General features: G+C 42.1%; 1 protein-coding gene across 3 annotated transcripts in view; it reads left to right on the top strand.

Annotated features, from left to right (window-relative positions):
* Positions 1 to 809: 809 nt before the first annotated feature.
* Positions 810 to 20357, top strand: part of PRKAG2 (protein kinase AMP-activated non-catalytic subunit gamma 2) — a 463538-nt gene continuing 443990 nt past the window's right edge. For 2 of the 3 annotated variants that reach the window (XM_007504638.3, XM_056799934.1), the window contains exon 1: positions 810 to 1489. In XM_007504638.3, coding sequence (XP_007504700.1) covers positions 1376 to 1489 — 114 coding nt within the window. In that variant the 5' untranslated portion in view covers positions 810 to 1375. The remainder of the gene's footprint in view (positions 1490 to 20357) is intronic. The other variant, XM_007504639.3, reaches the window with a different exon arrangement.

Below are 20357 nucleotides of genomic sequence, written 5' to 3'. Positions count from 1 at the left end.
AGGTGAAGGACTGTAGCTAGGAGGGTGAGGAGGCCTGGGTTATTAGTATAGTCGTTGTTATTCTTAGCCAGGTGTTGGCCTGGGGGCTGGGAGTTGGGGCGGGGGGTGGGGGTGGGGGGCGAGAAATCAATGTCTCTTCTTCACAGCTCCGGCTGCGGTAGTTTGCAGCTTGCAGTGAGAGAATGCAAGCCCCAAATCAACTCTGCATCCTGCTTGGGAGCAAGAGCACAACGAGGGAGGGACCCTTGGCCGCCTTGCTCTGGCAGCGTCCCGGTGGCGCCCTGCAGAAAAGCCAAGACCTTGGGCTCGGAAGCTCCGGACATGTGCCTGGAGGAAGGAGGCTGTCAGAGAGAAAGTTGCATTTTCTACGGTGTACTTCCTGTAGCGAAGCCTGCAGTCTTCCAGCCAGATTGCCTGGGTCCGCTGCACAGACTCCCTTTTCTGCCCTAGAGTCCAGGGTTTGTGTGCATGGTTACTGCCGTCCGCGTATTCATTTCTTAGCTCGCTGCTGCTATCCGAGGTTACTGCTCGCAGGCAGATTGAGAAAAGAGCCCGCTTAGCTGGCACTGAGCAGTTGTCTTGGGTCCCCCTCTCCCTTGTCGCGTGAGAGTAGCCCTCGAGTCCCGGCGGCTGCCGGAACCCTTCTGCTTCTAGTATAGAGGTAGCCCAATTGCGATGAATATTTGCATTCGCACCTCCTCCTCCTCCTCTTCCTCCTCCTCTTTCCCCCCTCCTGCCTGAGAAAGGAGGACGGACCCAATTCCAGGCACGGGGCTGATATTTATTTGCAAACTGTCTCTCAGTCGCCAGATTTGCCAATTAAAGCACCGACGCTTGGGAGGAGCCTTTCCACGATTTTTTTTTTGGCACCTGTCTCCTGGAATCTGCTTTTGAAGTGGAGGGTGGCAAGGGTAGTGGCGGGGTGCAGAAAATGTAACTTTACTTTGCCAGGGGGAGGAAACTTTGTCACTCCGCAGGAGCTCGTAGGCATGTGCAACCTGGTGGAAGAGCTCCACGCGGGGCAGCATTTTCTTTGACTTTGTGCTTTGCTCCTGATGACCCCCGAGGGAGAAAGAGGACACTTGGACTCCACGGTGGTTCCTCTTCGCCGCCACCTCTCGGGGTGACAGCAGCGGAGGCGATACACTGGCCCCTTCCTCCTACTTCTCTGCCACCTTTTGAAGTCCCCAGAAAGGACGCACTTGCCCCCACGCCCTCGGATTGAGGGAAAGCGAAGTCAGAAAAAGGTATCTACGGAGCTAGCCCCCCACTGCAAGAGGAGCGGGCCGGGGGGCTTGGGGGGTGGCGGGGGAGAAGACTGCTTGCTGCTGGATTCCAGGAACAAGTCACCCGGAATTAACTTCTCGTTAAAGTTATGGGAAGTGCGGCCATGGACACCAAGAAGAAGAAAGATGTTTCTAGCCCTGGAGGGAGCAGTGGCAAGAAGAGTTCGGGCCAGAAGAGGCGATCGCTGCGGGTGCACATCCCAGTGAGTCCGTCTCCCTCCCCACCCCAAACCCCTCCAGCTTCAGTACCCCCCTCCCGACCCTCCACCCCCTACCCCCCCCCCCCCCCCCCCCCCGTGCCGTCCTAGTCTCAGCCAGCCAAGTCCGGGCGAGCAAACAGTTAACGCAAAAGCGGCTGCGTGGTTAGGCGAGTTTGACTCCTGGAGGAGTCAGCTCAGCAGCCTTTGAAAGTGGCAGGGATAAACCCTTTCCCAGTAACCCCGACCATTTCCCCTATCCTGTCCCCACCAGCGTCCAGTCTTGACTCTGAAGTTGCCCTGGCTAGTGACTCGGTCGGTGTTTGTGGTTTCTGGTTGCAAAGGAGCAGATGCGGGGTGCTACCCGCGTGCGAAAGTGTGCCTCTATTCGGTTTGTGTTTGTGTGTGGAGCGTTTTGGTTTTGTTGCCACTGTACGTGAGTTGCGGGGGCGTACGCGCGCCCTACCTAGGGAGTGTGTGTGTGCGCCGGAGGTGTTCTCAAGCTAGTGGCAGCTAGCGGGCAGCTAGAAATGGCTGTGTATGGCGCAGGGGTGTGGAAGGGTGAGGGCGCTCGTGAGAGACTAGGAGGTTGTTTTGCAGAAAAGGGCTTTGGCTGCTCTAGGAGAGGAGGGCGGACGTGGGCCTGCGTGCTGCGGAGGAGGAGGGAGAGGTGGGGCAGTGGGTGGAGACGGGAGGTGGGGGAGAGAGCGAACTGTCCGGGCTGCTATCGGCTTCCATTGGCGGCACTGCCCCTCTCCAACCTCCCAGGGCCCTCACCCAGCCTTTTTTTTTGTAGCCTGGGGTGGAAGTGGGTGGGGCTTTCCCCTCCCTTCGCTCCCCTCCATTCCTCTTTTTTTCACTTACATTTTTCCTTGCCTAACACTGCTTTGGGAGTTGCATGGGAAGCAAAATCGTGCTGCCGTTCAAACCGCCCCCCTGCCCTCCCCCACGTCTGCCTGCCTAGTTCGGACTTTGCGGATATTGATTTCCTCTGATAGCTAGACTTTGTTCAATCAACCCGTGAGGCTGTGCGCCAGCGGGCTTGAACCCGTTAACCCCCCCCCCCCCAACCCCCGGAGCCACACTTCAATCTCTCTATGGTAGTGGGAAGGAAAACTTCACACCTGGGCTTGGATCTGTCATTGTCAATACTAAAGGTGTGAGGAAGAAGGGAAGCCTCAAATCTTGCCTCTTCTGAGAAGCCCATCATGTGACTCTGCAGACCCTAGAGTTAAATCACTTTTGCCCATCTCCGCCCATTCTCTTCGTGCCTTCTTCCTTCTTCCCTATTTATAGGGTTCTTGGAAAGTCATCAGGATCCTTTGGTTTGACCATCCCAGAGAAACCAGAGGAACTTATGCATAGGTCACTGTATAAAGGTCAAGGAACTGGGACTCCAGATGTTTGTTTTGGTGGCAACACTTGGGGTAGCAAAAAATAATGACACCATTGGGCACCTCTTCCTCCCCGGGCAGTAGCAGCATATGGAGCAGATAAGATAGGTGAATGGCAGCCACATTTCACCCTCATGAGCTCTGTGCTACCGCAGTGACCTATATATGGGAGAATTTTGTTATTGGTGCTCAATTCAGCGTGTGGCTTGTTTTTATCTAAGATAAAATACATGATTTGCATGTAATTGTAAATTGTAGTTGTTACATTTCAAACATGACTGATGGGAAATATCTGCCCAGATTTTTCTATAAGATGACAACTTCTGCTGAGTGCATGTAATAACTAGACTATGAGCTCCTTCCTCCAAGGCGGAGACCATGTCTTCTCTTAGATGTCCACCACAGTGGCTAGTATATTGATAAGCATATATGAGAATCTTAATAAATCAGCTTAGGTTGACAATCTCACTACAGCCCATTAACGGAACTGGGTAGGATCATGAACGAAGTAGAATGTTGAGGTTCCTAGTCAGCTGTCTTATCAGAAGAATCAAACTAGAAACCAAAATAAAATATGGTAAAGCAACGACCTTGAAGGTCAGCACGTGCAAGTTGGAACAATTCTGTTGTAAACAGGAGGCTAGGCAACCCCCTACCACACAAGACCTATAGCTATCCAGTGCTGAATTCCTGGTGTAGTTCAGTCATCCATAAAAATCGCTGGTGCTTTTTGGATCCAGGATCTTTTCTGTTAGTTTTTTTTTTCTTTCTTTCTGGGAGCAAGGTATTGTGTTCCATCCTGGGTGGTGAGGGAAGAGGGGGCAGGGAAGAGCCTGTAATAAATTCATGCCTTTAAAGGCTTTCAACTTGGTTCTAGAGATATAAAAAAGACAGTTTCTGCTACCAAGTAGTAGATCTGAACCTTGTTCCCAAGGATCCTTCAATTTAAGGGGGATGGGGGTGGGCAGGCAGTAATGCAAACACAGAAAAGACAACTAATTTTACCAGGTTATAAATAAATAACTGATGAGTGGAATACACAATCAGAACTATAGGAACTGAGATAAAGGAGCGAGAACAGTGGAGTAAGTTGGGGGATGGAATTGAAGAGATTTCCAAGAAGAGGTCAGATGAGCTCTCCCTGAAGACAGATAGGAATCAGATAGGCAAAAGTGGAGGTGGATAGTATTAGGTGGGGTCAGGAGGGAGTGAAGTAGAACATCCCCAAATGAGCAGAGGACTGGAGAAAGACATGCACCTGTCTGACTGACAACACTCAAATGACTTTGAATGAGTTTGGATTTTATGCAGTAGACAGTAGGTAGCTAGTGAAGATTTTTGAGCTAGGCAAGTAGCATGGTGTTATGGTGTTGTGGTGGTGTATTTTCAAAGACTGAATTTCCCTATATTACTTATGTTGGAATTCAGGTTATCCAGGGGCAGATCCCACTGCCTTTGACTAGCATGAGAGTTTTGAACTGTTCATTTCTGACCTGGGGTCCTTTTGACTTCCTTAGGCAACTGTTGGTCCCCTCCTTCCTGGGACTTGCTAGATTGATATCTGCAGATATTTAGTGAATAGGTTTAGCCCAGGGCAGCTCAGAACTCCTGAGCTCAAGAGATCTACTGTCCTTAGACTCCTCTGTAGTAAAGATTATTGGAATGAACCACCATGCTCAGTTGAAGCAGTATTTTAAGAAAAGTAATCTGATAGCAGTATGCTAAATAAATTGAAGAGGAAAGAGACCAGGGCAGCTAGGTGGTCCAGTGGATAGAGTGCTAGGCTTAAATTCAAGAAAACTCAACTTCCAGAATTCAAATTTTACCTCAGACCCTTACAAGCTCTGTGACCCTGGGCAAGTCACTTAACCCTGTTTGCTACAGCTCTTCATCTGCAAAATTAGCTGGAGAAAGGAAATAACAAACCACTCCAATATCTTTGCCAAGAAAATCCCAAATAGGGTCATGAAGAGTCAGACACGAATGCACAATGGTAGAGACTGGCAACAGAGACACAGAGGGATAGGACTTGTCAATATTCTCTCTTCCTTTCCCCCTCCCCCCACACAACACCCTGAAGGACTAAAACCTATCAGTTATAGAATTTCTATTTTGGGGACCTCTTCTGGGCAAGCTAGGTGGTGCAGTAGAAAAAAGTATGGTAGTCAGAAGACCCGAGTTCAAATTTTATACCAGATTCTTACTAGCTATATGATCTACGTTCTCCCACCCTGATTTTTCCAAGGAGAATCTAAGCTCCTGGAGGGTAGGAATTGTCTCTTTCTCTCTCATCTCTATCTCGATTATCTCTCCTCTCTGTCTTATCTCTCCTTTCTGTCTTATCTATCTTATCTCCATCTCTCATCTCTATCTCTCTTATCTCTCAGCTTTCTTATCTCTCTTATCTCTCTAGCTTCAGTTCATTTGGCAATCCAAGGTCCCACCAAACTTTTTCAAACAGCAAAAAGCAAAATTGATTGATTTGAAATTTTTCTTTCCTTGTCCATTTAATTGAAGTGTTCATGTGCAGAGTCAAGCACAAATCCTTCATTTTAAGTTAACCTGGTTTAAAAAAGGAAGCAATTTACAAAATTGGTAAAGTGGGCCACTAATTAATTTGACAGTGTGTAGTCTAGAAATTAAGGAATTTCCAGCATATCCAGGACACCATAACCCTCCCCAATCATATGTCAGAATGCATCCTGTGGCAAGATGTGACTCTCTTACACAATTCACTCAATTGTAACTCCCAAATAAGAGAATAAAGTGTGAAACTCCATTTTCCAAGTTTCTGAATCTGGAATTAGGGGGTCTTTAGACTGTGTGAGATGATCTTAACACTTGGCATAAAGGTTGAAGAAAGAGGCATCACAGCTAAAGAGTGATCTCCAGACAAGGAAAATCCCAAATATCCTGAAGTGTTATAGAGTCATCTGTTAACACCATGACCCAGAGAGTCAGAGGCTTGGCCAGTCTTATTCCTCTTCCTTCTAGGAGGTCTCCTGATGCATTTAGGGACCTAGGAGAGGAAGAAGCTAACTTGTGGTACATGTTAAGCTTGGAGACATAGAGTTAAGTCTTATTTACGACTATCCTACCCCTGATAGAAGTGAACTGAGTTGAAGTCTGAATGGAGAAACTTAAGGTTGGGGGGAAGCCATTCAGCATACATGGGGGCAGGGTTAAGAGGCCTTAAAACAACTTCTGGACTTGGAGTAAGAAGTCTTAGATTCAAGACCTGGTCCCAAACCTTCCTATCTCTGTGGCCTTGGCCAAGCACGTAACTTCTGTGACCCTCAGTTTTTTCATCCATTAAAAAGGGAGAATAATAATAATTGTTATTATTCTATTTATTCTTGGATTTTCTACCCCAAAGAAGTTTTGTGAGATCATACATGCAAAAATGCTATGTAACTATAAATTTCTTTATGAATATAAATTATCATTGTAATTACCCTGGTCAAGGTCTAAGAGTATCTTATCGAAGAAGTGGGAAAAAGGAAGAAGAAGATAAAAGAAAAATATGGATAAAAGTACCTACCATCTCTTGGCTGCTTTGGGGTCCTAAAGTAGCTAGATGGATTTTGACCAAAAGTTGCAGGCCTCTTTTCTTGCCCTCCACCCCCAAACCAAGGCTCTAGGTTGTAATACTAATCAAATATAATTTCAAAGGTGGTTTTCTTCTGTGGGTATTTTTTGGTGATGGGGATAGAGATGGTTTTGGAGAATAATATATGGTATAATAATCACAACTGGAATTTTTCCATTGCTTTGGATGAGGGAGGTTTGTTAGGCCAAGAGCCAAATGGGTCCTTTTTTTCCTTGTCTTCTTGCCTATCTTTGGTGAAGGCAGCTGTATTGTTTATGGCTGAAACTCATCATATTACAGTCTTATCATTGTGGTTATTAATGACTGGGTCATTGAAACCTTAAGCAAAGAGGCTAGGAGTAGGAGACTAATCAGGGAGAGAGAGATTTTGTGAGAAGGGGCCAAGAGAGCAGTCTGAGGGATGCTCAGACTAGAACACTAACAGGTTGGTTGAATTTCTCATTTCTGCACCACAGGGTATTGCTGACAGAATGCATAGGTCACTGTACCCGCCTGGGACAGGTGTTCCAGAAAGCCTGCATCGTCATTCAAGAGAAAGGTTAAAAATAGACAAAAGGAACAGATGGAGGGTCAAGGATTGTGGACGAGGGATAATATTAGTCCAGTCTGACAGGCAGAGAGTTTGTGAGGATGCGTGCCTACAGTGCCCCTGTAAAGACTGCAGGCTTCTTGAAACTGTGAGTTCTGGCCACTGTTCTCTGTGTTACATAATGAAATGATAACTCCTGCTCAAGTAGCTCCTCTAGTCACACTTAGAGTTCCTGAAAAGGGAGGGGGTCTGACATGGGCATCACTGGATTTGGGGGAAGATGGTATCACAAATTTGTATTATTGTTGGATACCTGAAATAAATATATACTTGGAACACTACCCAGGCCCACTCTCCACTCTGGAAAGGAATGAGATTGAATTCAGGATAGATATGAAGGCATAGATATAGATATAGATATAGATATAGATATAGATATAGATATAGATATACAGATAGAAAGTTAGATAGAAAGAAAGTTAGATAGACTGTGGCTGGATTTAAAACTTAGATTTTCCTGATTCCAGGTCTAGCACTCTATCCATTGAACCACCTAGCTTCCTCTAAGGTAGTGATGGCGAAGATGTGGCACACGTACCAAGCTGGATCTCTGGGAGCTGCTCCATTCCTCCTCTTCCCAGTGCCCAAGGACATTTTTTGCAAGCCTTGACCCTCTGTCCAGCCACCAAAGCAAGCACTTCCTCCTTCACCTCTCTTTGGTAATGCAGGGGTTTACAGACAGCTTGAATTTGCCCTCTGGGCACTCAAATTTAGAAAAGGTTCACAAAAGCCCTTCTAAGGTATACAGTAGTTAAGTAACTTGTCCAAGCTACACTAGTAGTGCTTGAAACAGGATTTGAACATGTCTTTCTTACTCAGAGTCTAGTCCTTTATTGACTGTGACATCTAGCTATATTTTACCTATTTGCTCTTCTTTGCATAGAAAATTCAATTTCTGTGCCCTTTAACTGTCTCCTGTACTTGGCATGCTCTGGCATACTCTTGGTCCCTAGCCCTTGTGCCTCTGCGATTATATTTCATTGACTTTGTATAGCTCTCACATGATCAAATGAGATAATATTTGTAAAGCACTTAGTCCTGGCACATAATAGGTGCTTAATAAGTGCTTCCTCCTTCTCCCTCTCCCCTATGTATGGTGTTACTTACATGTTGTCTCCCCGATTAGATTGTACACTTCTCAAGTTTTTGCCTTTTTTCTTTGTATCCCTAGCTCTTAGCACTGCCTGGCATTTGGGTAAACAGGCTTGGGCTTGACTGCTTCTTCGATTTGGGTTGTTTTTCTGGGGTAGGTTTGAAAACTAATGATGGAATGAAAAAAATTTATGAAGTGCTTCCTGTGGGCCAGGCACTCTGCTAAGTGCTTACCCTTAAGGAACTTACTGTTCTAAAGAGGAAGACAACATGGATGGTGGAGTCATCACCAGAGAGGAATATTTTGACAGGGAAATCAGGAAGTGGTGACTGGAGACATAGGGCAAATTATTGACATATCCTTTACAGGTATTGATCTAATCTCAAAAGAATACAGGCTGCTTTATGGTCACTCTGTTATCTGTCATCAAACATTTATTGTGTGTTCTCTGCTGGGAACTGGGGATACAAATATAAACCCCCCAAATTCCCATTCCTTCTGCAGTTTATATGAGATATTCTGGATTAGAACTGGTCAGTAGGGAGCAAAAGTTCCACCAAGTCCCAAGACAAACCACTGGCCTGGGCAGAGAAATACTGACTGTTTGGGCAGAGCCCTTCCCTTGGTCCACTGTATATCAGAAAGTCACCATGCTTAAGGATATGGATTTATGAGGGTTTGAATCCTGGTATTGTTACCTATGTGATCTTGGGCAAGAGACTTAACCTTTTCAAGCCCTCATTTTTCTTTATCGGTAAAATGAGCAGGTTGTTCTTAACATCTCTACCATTTTAGGATCTTATGAACACAGAAGTATAATCCATTGGAGGCCTTAAGATACAGGTAAAGGAAACCTGTTTTTGGTTTGTTTGTTTGTTTTTTAGGTCTTTCTCTGAGAGGATCTCACTGCATAAATTTGAGTCAGTCCCATAGTGCATGGGATTACAGATTCTTTGGTTCTTGGGTTTGGAGGTAAGATCAGAATGTTTCAAAACTCTTCTGAATCAGTTGTTGATTGGCTAAGTGAATATTCTTGAAGCACAGGGCAAGAAATAGTTGTTGTTCAGTAGTTTTTCAGTCATGTCCAACTCTTCATGACCCCATTTGGGGTTTTCTTAGCAAAGATACAGGAAGCAGTTTGTCATTTCCTTTTGCAGTTCATTTTCCAGAAGAGGAAACTGAGGGAAACAGGGTTAAGTGACTTGCCCAGGGTCACAGAACTAAAAGTATTTAAGGCCAGATTTGAATGTAGGAAAATGAGACTTCTTGACTCTAGGCCTGGCGTTCTATCCACTGCACCCACTGACCTACCCTCAAGAAGTATTTACTGAATGAATATTGTTTTCAGAACTCCATTCTCTATCTACCAAATAAACAGATTTACACTCCATATTGGAAACATGCCCAGGGAAATGATTTACATAGAAATGAGTGAATTTATGAAGGGCCAGCCAATCATTCAGGGATTTGGGACTGTGGCCCCAGACCCAAAATGCCTTATCTCTATCCTAGAAGAAACATCTTAGTAACCAGGAAAAATCTCTAGTCCAGGAGAGGCACCTGGTGACCTGGTTTGGAATCAGTCCCTGAATTCAAATTCCCTCTTAGCTACTTACTATCATAGAATCTCTCTAAGCCTCAGTTTCCTTACCTGTAAAATTAGGGGGGTGGGCTAAATGGCCTTTAAAGTTCTGTCCAGTTCTAGATCTAGGATCCTCTAATTCTGATCCTGTAATCCTATTATTTCTACTTTACAAATAGGTAGATAGGTTAAAGTATTATCAACCCTAGATGGTCAGTTAATAGTCTGAGAGGGTCAGTGTAGGATGGTGTGCTGGTCCTGGTAACAGAATATCTTAGTTGAAGCCCTGGCTCTGAGACTTGCTAGCTGAGTGATTGTCTTGGTGCCTCAGTTTCCTCCCCTGTAAAATGGGAATCACATTCCTTGTATTGTTGGTCAATAAGTATTTATTAAGTGTTTACTCTGGGCCACATACTGTTTCCTTCAGAGGTGTAAGGAGATCATCTGGTACCATAGATTCAGAATGGCAGGAATCTCAGGAGTCCTCTGGAGCAAACCTCATTTTACAAGTCAGAAAACTGAGTTCCACAGCGTGGAAGTGACTTGTCCAAGGCCCTGCTGAGTAACAGACAGGATATGAACCCATTGATTCCAACTTCAGCTCATGCTCTTTCCTCCTCTGTATTGTACTTTATAAACCATAAAGACTATGTAAATTATGTTGTTATGATCAATTTATGATAAATTTATTAAATGTCTGGTATGTGACAGGCATTATGCTGGGTGTGCTGTGGATACTAAGACAAGAAAGAGTAAAGCAATCTCTGTCCTTAATGATAACAATAGTTAGTGCTTTAAGGTTTGCAAAGTACTTAGAAATATCCTCTCATTTTTTCCTTCATAATAATCCTGGGAGATAAGTGCAATTCCTGTCCCCATTTTATAGATGAGGAACCTGAGACAAAGATTAAAATAATTAGCCAGTATCACTGAGGAATGTCTGGGTCAGGATTTGAACTTGGGTCTTCCTGACTTCAAGTCTAGTGCTCTTTTCACTAGCTTCCCTTCTATCTCTTCCTCTCCCTTCTTCTGCCTTCTCTCTCTTCCTTTCCTCTCCCCTCCTCTTTCTCCTCCTTTTTTCTCCCTCTTTTCCCTCCTTTCTTTTTACTCATCCCCTCTCTCTTCCTGACCTCCAGATGTTTATATAATTTGCTTTGAAATCTTTAGATGAACAACACTTTGTAAAAACCACATAGTGTGTCATGATTAATTCATTCATTTAGATGCTAGAACACTTTTTCACCTAAGGGACAAATATTCCAAATTGAGCTCTACCTAAATAGAGGGAGCAGTACAATCTAGCTAGTGGCTTTCATGTTACCATGTTTTCTCACACATCAAAACCTTCCCTTCTCCTTTTATTGGCTTTAGACCTTTCATTAGTTTCTTTTGCTGCTTCTTTTCTTTTGATTCCAGAATGTATCAAAGCTTTTTGAATGTTGTAAGGATAACACTGAGGTCTATTAAGGATAATTGATCTCTTCCTCACCAGACTAAAAGCCTAGGAGGATTATCACTTGTCAATATCTTCTCTCCTCTTCTAAAAAGTTCATTTCTATCCACTGCTTCAGCTATTAATCAGTTTGTACTTTTCTTAGGCACTTAGGCAAATAATGACTTGCCCAGAGTCAAATAGTTAAGAAGTGTCTGAGGTCAAATTTGAACCCAGGAATTCTCATCTCTAGGCCTGGCTCTCTAGTCATTGAACCACCTATTTGTCCCAAATAGATGTACTCTTGATGGCCTATCTTTCTTTATTTTATCCCCTCTCTCATTTTATTTATCCCTCACAATCTGTCTTAGATTGCCTTGCCATTGGGAGAACACACCCCCAGGATACTGAGCAGTCTAGCACATTGAGCATTAGGCTAAAAAATTTTCCTATCTTTCCTTCAGTGGTTTTAACTTGGTCCTCAAATAAGTGGTTCTGTTGGCTCTGCCCAGTACAGACTTGAGCAATATGCCCATTTGAAAATGTATTTGCTACCATTATTGTTCAAATTACTCTTATACTATAGTAGTGTATATAGATTTTTAAAAGATCTGTTCAGTGTGCATCAAGTCAACTACCATGTGCCAGTCCCTGTGCTAAGCAGCATCAAAAACAATCATGGGGGGAGTTAGGTGGCTTAGTGGATTGAGAGACAGGCCTGGAGATGGGCAGTTCTGAGTTCAATTCTGGCCTCAGACATTTCCTAGATGTGTGATCCTGGGCAAGTCACTTGACCTCTATTACCTAATCCTTATTCCTCTTCTGCCTTGGGACCAATATCCAGTACTGATTCTAAAACAGAACATAAGATTTTTTTTAAGCAAAATAAAAAACAATCATGAAGCTGATCCATACTCAGCTAGATGATCTGCTGAGCTCTGAGTTAAAACAGAAGCCTCAGTTTGGTTGGCCAGTTACCTGCAGCTTCTTCATGAGATTAGCATTGTTAACTTCTCTTAGAGAACCTGATGAAGTTTAACCATCAAGAAGCCTCCTACCTCCCTGCCTGCTACCTATTTTGTTTGTGTGATTGTGAAGCAGTTTTCCAAGTGGAGCCATATTGAGAATGTGTTTCCATGATGATCCATGTGGCCTCCACTGCTCCTGAAGTTGGTATTTTATAAAACCATTGTTGATTCGGCCAGACAGGGCAGTGATTAATCCAAGTCTCACTCACCTCTTTCTTCTACCCAACTTTGAAAATAATTTCATCTCCATTCTTACTTCCTGTCCACAGGAAGCTCTTCTCTGCCAACTCAGAGTTTGTCAAAGGTTGACATAGCACCACAGGGCTTCTGCTAGGGCCACAGTGTTTGGATATTCCCCATGCCTGGCAGAGAAGTTGCTGATGAACAGACAACAGGGGCCAATTTGCTCTGTGAAGCCCCAGGAATCCAGTGCCTTTTTCGAGTATTAAAACAGAGGTGCATTTAGAGGCATGGGGCTTCCAGCAGCAGTTCCAGCCCTCTGTGGCTAGTAAGACAAGGTCTTGGGAGTACCAGGAATGGAGGAGGCTTTAGTTGGTAGAAAGTATTAACTCTCTCTTCATTTGAAAGCCTTCAAACTCTTTTGATATCTTGAAGCAGCTAAGTGCCTAGCTGGTAGTATGCTTGATCTAGAGCCAGGAAGACCTGAGTTCAAATATGCCCTAAGAGTTGAACTAGCTACATGAGCTTGGACAAGTCATTTAACTTCTGCCTCAGTTTCCTCATCTGTAAAAGTGGATGCTAAAAATAGCACCTACTTCCTGTCCCCAGAAATGCTTTGATGATAAAATGAGATAATATTTCCAAAGCAGTTTGCAAACCTTTAAGTGCTATATAAATTATTACTAGTCTGTAGGCATTGGACACACTTGAGCGAGGGATTGTACTTTAATTCACTTGTGGATCAGTGCCCAAATCATTGATGAGAGTGTTTAGGTGTGGACCTGTGGCACATTTACTCTGAGGTTCATGGGACTGGGGGAAGGGAAGATTATGGGGAGTGGAAGTTGGGAAAAGACACTATTTCACAGAAAATTAAAATTTTAGAGTTGGAAAGCACCTTCGAATTCAATGATTTCATGCTCTTTCATTATTTGACAGATAGTCTGAGAGACTATAGCATCAAAGGAATATAGAATCATCTATTTAGGGCTAGAAGAAGCTCATAAGTTATACCACTGGTTAGGAAGAGCTGAGATTGGAACCCAGGTTTGTTGTTGCCCTTTCGGCTAGTGCTTGTCTACCACCTGCATGATGCCATTCCAAGCCTGTGTTTGGAGGGATCTAGATTTGGTTTTATCTTGGAGTCATACAATCACAGAATTTTTAGAGTTGGGAGAAACCTCAAAGGTCATAGAGAGAGTTCAAATAATCCCCACAACTCATCCTAAAAGTTTGCAAAAATGTTTGCTTTGCTTAAAGACTTGAAGACAATGATGGAGGACCCACTGCCATCCTGAGATGGCCCATTCCATTTTTGGACAACCCTAACTTCTAGGAAGTTTTGGGGTTGATTTCACTCCCTACCCTAAAACAAATCAAATCTAAATTCAATTTTCTCTACTTTCTCTCCATTGCTCTTGTGTTTCTGAGGGCAGAACAAGTCTAATCCCTCTTCAAAACGACAATCTTACCCAGATATCTCTATAGGTATGGTTTCCCCTGAGTTTTCTTTTCTTGATCTAACAACTCATTCCTTCAGCATTCCATTCTGTTCACCCTCCTTTGGATATTCTCCAGAGAATCAGTGACCTTTCTAACCTCCACAATGACCACAGTATTTCAATTGGGATCTGATCAGCCTAGAGGTCATTGGGCCTATGACTTCTCTTTCTTCTTGGAAGCTATTACTCTTGATGTAGTCCCAACTCACGTTAGCTTTTTTGGCAGTCATATCACATTATTGACTTACAGTGAGCGTGCACTTTATTAAAACCCCCAGATGTTTTCCAGACAATGTGCTGCTTTTCTTAACCTGGCATCTCTCTGCCCCGCCTGCTGAAACACTGAGATTTATTGCTGTCCTGTCCCTGGCAAAGCAAAGCTGGTGTAGGCTTGGTACCCGAGTGCAAGAGAGAGAGAGAGAGAGAAAGAGAGAGAGAGAGAGAGAGAGAGAGAGAGAGAGAGAGAGAGAGAGAGAGAGAGAGAGAGAGAGAGAGAGAGGGAGGGAGGGAGGGAGAGAGAGAGAGCTGGCTGGTTTGTCAAAACTCCTGGGCTCTGATTTGCCCTCTTCTATTCATTACAAGCTCTTTGCTTGACTCTGCTTCTTCCTCTCTGCCCCATCACTGAGACTTGGTATAGCTTTGCAGAGAAAAGAAAAAAACTCTCTGGATGTTTCGATCTCATAGGACTCACTTGTCAATCTTTTGAACTTGTAGGGATGTCTCTATATATGTCTCTGTGATGGCACCCAGGCTCCAACTGCCCCTATTGAGCCTCCCAGGCTCACTCCCTATTTCTAAGTCAGGTTCTAGATTTATTGTAAACTCTTGGGATAGCCTGGGAGTAGAAGTGGAAGGGTAGACTTCTGAAGCTTTAACTGGATAGGATGCTTATAAAATTAGAAACGTGATTCCAAATAGTGTCACCTTCCATTAATATCAATATCTGGTCACTATCCTCTATAGCAGAGTTTCTTAATCTTTTGTTGTGTTCTGGATCCCTCTGGTGAAGCCTATGGACCGTTTCATAGAAAAATCTTTTTAAATGCAGAAATTTTTTAAATGCATAAAAGGAAACCTTTGTAAATCTTTTCAAAGAAAAAAAATTTTTTAATAAATTCTCAACCCCCAGATTAAGAAATCCTTCTCTATATTTGGCAACTAGGAGTTTTGCCAAATCATCCATCTCTCTCTCTCTCTCTCTCTCTCTCTCTCTCTCTCTCTCTCTCTCTCTCTCTCTCTCTCTCTCTCTCTCTCTCTCTCTCTCTCTCTCTCTTCCGCATGCCCTCATTCTCCTGAAGACTCTTGGGTACCAAACCCACACCAGCTTGGGTTTGCCAGGGGAAGGACGCCAATCAATTTGAGTATGTCAGCAGATGGGCAAGATAGTACCAGGCCAAGAGAATCAGCTGTTTGTCTGAAAAAAGATCTAAGAATGTTAGTTAAGTACAAACTTACACTTATTGGAAGACCATTAGAAGACTGATTTTTAGAATTATTTATCCCAGTTCCTTCAATAGCTTCTTCTAGATTCCTTTAATAACTTGAGTATATGGGAAAGCTTTGGGCAGCTAGGTGGTGCAGTGGATAGAGCACCACAATACTGGACAAATCATTGAACCTTATTTGTCTCAGTTTCCTGATGTAAATCTTCAAATTTGCTTTCCAGTTCAAATTATTATCATTACCTAAACTCTAAAAATTTGGCTTATAACATTAATGACCTCCTCATAGCATGACTTCTGCCTTTCCAGGTGCTACCTATTCACTTATTGAGTTAGCATCTTTTACTTCTCATTAAGTTGTTGCATCCCATTTAGGAACAGCCAGAGTCCTTCTCTCAATTTCCAGAGTGGAGTATTGGAAAGCCCCAGGAGTGTCTATCTTCAGCAGAAGTCCAGAGCTTCCAGAAATGGAAGCAGGAAATGCAAGTATCCACTAGGAAGGTACATGCTCTCTGGTTCCCACTGTAGAGAAAGGATATCAGATAATTTCCTGTGATTTCTAATAGATGGGAAGAGGAATATCAGTCTGATACACTGTTCTGAAATTCATCCAGTGGAAAACTGATACTGATTAGCATGAAGCATAGATACACTGTTTAAAATAGGATCAAACTAAAAAAGAACCTAACAATTACGTGACTAAGCCTTTCATTTTATGCCTGACAATATTTTTGTTACCAAGATGGTGAAGCATGTGCTTTGAGATCCTTTTAAGTCCCCTTCCTTTTGTTTCAATTTATCCAGTAAAACCTCAGACCACTTGCATAATAGGAAGTAAACAGTTTCTAATATTCTGTTTTTAAATGGGGAAAGGAAGCCTAAGAGCAATTGGCAGACTCAAAGTCAGGGGAGAAGCCACTAACTAGGAAAAAGAGCCATCCCAGTCAGCTTTGATGACTCCTTTGCTCCTAACCTATCCCCTGGGCTGATAACATAAATGAGCCTAGAGAGGATGGGTGGTGTAGTGAATTTAATAGTGTGCTCCAAGTCTTTCTGCAGAATAGACTGGGAATCTCATTTGTTAGAGGCTGATGGAAATAAGGACTCTTTTGAAAGACTGATAACAGGCTGGTTTGATAACGTCCAGGGTTTTGACCCAGAAAGAAGCAGAATTACTCTGGAATCTATTTTTTTTTAAACATAGTTAATTCCTCCAAAAGCCAACATCTCCCTTTCCCTCTCATGAAGTGAGGTGGGTTATTTGAATGCATTACTAGCCACCTGCTGTTTATAAAGCATTACTTGAGACCCTTGGGGCAATACAAAGCTTACAGTCTAGAGGAAGTTAAAACTCTAATAACCCAATTATGAAATATCAGATGATATCAAAGAATTGTAAAACTTTGTGCTTTGTGTGTGGTACAAGGAGAAAGGCATTACCAACCAGGGGATCCAGGAAGGTGTTGATCATGAAGGATTTACTTCGTCGGCTTGAAAGGATGGGGAAGAATTCAAAAGGCCCCAGCAGCAACCTCATTCTTGAGATATCCTCCCTCTCCCCCCAATTCTTCCAGCTGGTGAATTCTTTTTTGGAACCACATGAGGAAGTCCTCATGCCAGGTATGCTTGCCTTTAAGCTGGCTCAGCTCCGTTCTCTCTCAACAACTTTCCCACCATACTGCTGGGATCTCATCTTTTCAATTTCCCCTTTTTATGTTGTTTTCCCTTGCTGGAACATATAAGCTCTTTGAGGGCAGAGATTTTCTTTTTGCTCTGATTTGTATTTCCTGCAAAGGACAGTGCCCAGCACACAGTAAGCTTTAATAAACTTTTATCTAATTTAATCCACTCCAAGAAGGGCATTACAGGTAGGGAACACTTTGGTGACCAACCACAGGATGTAATTAGGCTGTGGCAGTTCCGCCACATTGGATGTAAAAAAGTGTGTAAATGACACCATAGGGGCCCGTATATGGAACACAAAATCATTTGGTGTTTAGAGCACTTCTTAACCTGGCATCCTCCCACATTTCCAGACTTCTTACACCTTATTCTAGCAGCCCACAAGACACTATCTTTAAGCTGCAGGCATTTTCTCTGGCTGTTTCTATACCTGGAGGCTTTTCCTTTTCATTTCTACCTATTGATTTCCTACCTTCAGTTCCAACTCAAATCCCATCATCTATAGGAAGCCTCTCCCAACTTCTCTCAATTCCTGTTAATTCTTTGTTAATTATTTCCTATTGATCTTGTATATCCTTAGCATTATATATATTTGTTGGCATGTTGTGTCCCCCATTAGATTGTAAGTTCCTTGAGGGCAGGGATTGGGGTTTTTCTTCTTTTTTTGTATTCTCACTGCTTAGCACAATTTCTGACACATAATTACTGCTTAAAAATGTTTATTGATTGCTTGATAGATTAACATCTGACAGAGAAAGAAAGTGGGCTGCTGCCTATGTAGTAAAAAATAAGGACAACAGCTGCATATTTTGAGTGCTGCATCAGTTTTAAAAGAGAAGGACATCTGGTAGGTTTTGGTAGATTCTCTGTGTAGGATCAAGGAAAGTTAGGGATGAGAATCACCCTGAATCCAAAGGCAGTTTTTGATTGTTAGCAATCAATGGAGTATCCACAGGTTTGTTGACCTGCTGTACAACATCATGAGCTCTTCACAACCTCTTTCTGGGCTGAAGGATCTGATTTGACCATCTACACTGGCCAAATTAACTGGGTAAGTACCAGTTTTGCCTTTTTTAAGTGCTGTTTTGAGCCTAAAGTAACACACTTTTATGGTTGTGTTTTCATAATAAGAAGAAGTCAACATTGGTTTGGTAAAGTTCATTCTGGATTCTGAGAATATTTCTGGTTATCTCCTCGAAGATATCTAGTTAATAGTTCTTTAATGGCAATCTAATTTGATTAAAAAAACATAGATCCAGGGTATTGGGATAAGAAATCACTATTTGGTAAAAAAAAAATTGCTGGGACAGCTGGAAAGTAGTTTGGCAGAAACTGAGTATAGATCAATATCTTACACCATTCACTAAGATAAAATCAAAATGGGTACATGATCTAGACATAAAAGGACATATAAACAAATGAGAAAATATTATCTATCAAATTTATGGATAGAAGAGGATTCATGAGTATACAAGAGATGGAGAGCATTATGTAAAATGAGTAATTTTGAGTACATTAAACCAAAAAGGTTTTGTACAAATAAAACATATGTTGCCAAGATTGGAAGAAAAGGAGAAAATTGAGGGGAAAGTTTTCAGTCTCTTAGATATAGGTCTCATATTGAAAATAGAGAAAGAATTTTTGTCAAATAAGAGCCATACCCAATTGATAAATGGTTAAAAGATATTAATAGACAGTTTTTGAATGAAGAAATCAAAGTCATAGGTACAGAGAAAATACTCTAAAATGACTACTAATTAGGGAAATGCAAACCAAAGCAATTCTGAGATACCTCTCACCCATCAGATTGACTAAAGTGATAAAAGGGCAAAATGACAAATGTTGGAGGGGATGTGGAAAGGTGGGGACACTAATACATTATTGTACCTGTGAATTGATCCAACCATTTTGGAGGGCAATTTGGAATTACATCCAGAGAGTTAAAAACCTCTGTATATCCTTAGATCTGGGTCTATTTCCCAAGTAGATCAGGGAAAAAGGAAAAGAGCCCATGCATTCCAAAATATTTATAGTAGCTCTCTTTGTGGTGGCAAAGAACTGAAATTGAAGAAATAAATTGAAGAGATGCCCATCATTTGGGGAATGGCCAAAGAAACTGTGGTACATGATTGGGATGGAATACTACTGCACCATAAGAAAACATGAGCAGATTAATTTTTTAAAAACTTGGAAAGAACTACATGAAATAATGAAAAGGGAACTGAGCAGACCAAGAGAACATTATATATGGCTACATATTTAATATTTGATGAATAACTTGTGAGTGTTCATCTCCAGAGAGTGAACTGAGAAGTGGAGAAACAAAGGACATAATTTGTATATTTTGCCAGCTGTTGCTTTCTATGGTGTAGGGAAGGCAAAGAGGGGCTGAACAAATAAACAAATTAATTAATTAAAAAATTGTGATCTAGTTAATATATATAATTAGCTACAAACTTTTTTTGGGGGGATGCCATTATTAAAATATATTCTACTCTATTAAAATGCACAATACTCAAAATTATGGCTAATATTCCTTTTTAAAAAAGCAATGAGCTTTGTTATATAAAAACCAGACCATAGAGACTAAGCAATAGGTTTATAGAGTTTACTTTGTAATCAAATAAAACTTAAAACTTCATCTGATGCACAGTTAATAATCCTATAGCCTTTCAATTTACCTTTCTCTGATGACAACTTACTTTTTATTTTTAAATTTAACTAAAAAATTTTCCCAATACATGTAAAAAAGTTTCCAAATTTTTTCAAAGAATATTGAATTTCCAGTCTTCTCCCTTTACTCCCTACCCCGTTACCCCCTTGAGATGCTAAGCAATCTCATATAGACTTTACATGTGCAATCATATAAGACATCTTTCCATATTAATCATTTTGTGGAAGAAAACTCAAGTAGAAAAAAAATTAAGAAAGTGAAAAGTCTGTTTTGATCTAGATTCAGGTTCAGTTCTTTTTCCCTGGAAGTAGATGGCATTTTTTTTTCTTATCACGAGTCCTTTCAGATAGTTTTGGATCATTGTATTGCTGAGAATAGCATTCCCCTTTGTATCCTTACATTTCATAATTTCCTTGTCTGTAAAATGGGGGAAGGAATATTTTATTGCCTTCCTCCCAGGGTTCTTGTGAAATGAGAACTCTGTAAAAAGTTAAAAGACAATGAGAAGGTGAGCTGTTATTATTGTAGCACTTTTTACACATTTCTCATTGTAATTCACATTCTACTTATTTCCAGTGCCACACTAGATTGTAAATGCCGCAAGTGCAAGGGTGGGGTCATATTATCTTTATTTCTCCATCAGTGCCTACCATAGCACACCATAC

Source organism: Monodelphis domestica, chromosome 5 (genome assembly GCF_027887165.1).
Source record: "Monodelphis domestica isolate mMonDom1 chromosome 5, mMonDom1.pri, whole genome shotgun sequence".
Taxonomy (NCBI): Eukaryota; Metazoa; Chordata; class Mammalia; order Didelphimorphia; family Didelphidae; genus Monodelphis; species Monodelphis domestica.
The sequence above is the reverse complement of the archived record's forward strand: the minus strand, read 5'-3'. Positions and strand labels throughout refer to the sequence as shown.